This window comes from Carassius gibelio, chromosome A14, assembly GCF_023724105.1.
Source record: "Carassius gibelio isolate Cgi1373 ecotype wild population from Czech Republic chromosome A14, carGib1.2-hapl.c, whole genome shotgun sequence".
NCBI lineage: Eukaryota > Metazoa > Chordata > Actinopteri > Cypriniformes > Cyprinidae > Carassius > Carassius gibelio.
Window position 1 is genome coordinate 2075228 of NC_068384.1, and position 1644 is coordinate 2076871.

General features: G+C 37.3%; 1 protein-coding gene across 2 annotated transcripts in view; it reads left to right on the top strand.

Moving 5' to 3' along the window:
* The first annotated feature begins 399 nt into the window (after positions 1–399).
* LOC128027221 (disks large homolog 3) overlaps positions 400–1644 on the top strand; it is an 87220-nt gene continuing 85975 nt past the window's right edge. The window contains exon 1 of one of the 2 annotated variants that reach the window (XM_052614590.1): positions 400–651. In XM_052614590.1, coding sequence (XP_052470550.1) covers positions 636–651 — 16 coding nt within the window. In that variant the 5' untranslated portion in view covers positions 400–635. The remainder of the gene's footprint in view (positions 652–1644) is intronic. The other variant, XM_052614593.1, reaches the window with a different exon arrangement.

Genomic DNA, 1644 nt, shown 5'->3' on the forward strand with positions numbered 1-1644 from the left:
CTCCAGTAGGTGGCACGCGACGCTTTTGAATAATAGTTTCCATGGTCGAACTTGCATCACCCGTTTAAAGCAAACAAGGTTTTCCAATAGACTGACGAAATAGAATTCGGGTAACTTATATTTATTGTGATAGACTGCAATGGAAACCATTATTTTCTTACCTCCCTTCTTTGCTAGCCACGAGCTAATACATTACATATGATTAGCGTTCGCCGTAATACAATGAATCTGTATGTATTCCCCAGTGAAGACAAGCTCATTAATAAGCTCTGTTATCATTTATCCACAATTTACTAGTGTATTAAGGTATGAGTAAGACCCTGTTACTGCAGACCGCCCTCCAGTTTCACTCGTTTCCCCTCAGAACTTCCCAATGCTGGAGCCGAAGGCAGATAACAGCGCTTCACTCTCACCGTTTCCACAACAAACATCTGCTGCCAACTGGAGTAACTTTAACTTCCAAAAAGAAGCAAATTCGTCACTGTGGTGGAAAAACTACGGCAAAACTGTAAATAGTCTGGTCGGAGAAAGTGACTGTTGAACCGACAGGGATTTTAAAGCGTTATTTATATTGGGAACTATTCGAAAGTTTTTAACTGGATTTACAGGACCAATTTTCTAACAGTCTTCGCATCATGGTACATAAATATGGTAAGTTCAGTTAAAACGGTCAACTTCAGTCGTTATGAGAAGGCGATATAGTCTACTATTATCAAGATTTGGCGGTGATTTCATTGTTTTTAGTACTATTAAACGTCTCCGTTTCGATATGTGCATTTTCAATAGGGATTTCTCGGAAACATCATGGGAAACTGAAAGCATGAGTCTGAAGTTAGATTCTTTAACTTTTAATAAAACCGATATTCTTTACAAAAACTCAATTAATGTCAATGTAGCTTAAGCGAAATCCTGAGCCTATTTATCCCATTATGCTGTGATGTTTTTATGGAACCTACTGCCTTCTCTTCCCTTAAACCGTCACCTGAAACATTCAGAAACCCTCAGAATATTTTTATGCTTCAATATCTGTGAATGCCATTGTGTTAGAGAACCATCATTTAATTAATGGACAGCACAAGCACTATTTTCACTTTTAACAAAAAAAATAAAAAAAAATCTAAATAAACCTCACACATAGCCTATTGTTACTGGTGTTGTATTGTTTATTGGATACAACAGATGCATTTGCAAATTCATAGTTAATATGATTAACTAAACCTGCAGTTACTCTTCTAGAACACCTGTGTGAAATTGAAGGGCACTGATGTCATGACCAGCTACGTGTGTTGATACTACAATACCAAAACTGTAGCATCATTTGTTATCTGATGCATTTTTAATGTGGTTTGAGTGTCTACTTTTTTTTTCGGCCACTGTATGGTCCCTTTTATTCCTTCCACAAGAGTATCCCACAAAACAACACATAGGCCTACACACAAGACTAAATCATTCATTCATTTTTTTTTCTGCTTGTTTAAAGACTGTTGTTAGACTGTCCTGGTTGAGTTGAACACCCGGCTACACACCCTTTTGAGGGGTTCTTGTCATTATAGGCAAGTAATGTGTGATTTCAAGTGTCTAGCACGGTGCAAAGCCTTTTCAGAATTATCCATACATCTAAAAATGTCTTCAGACTCTCACAAG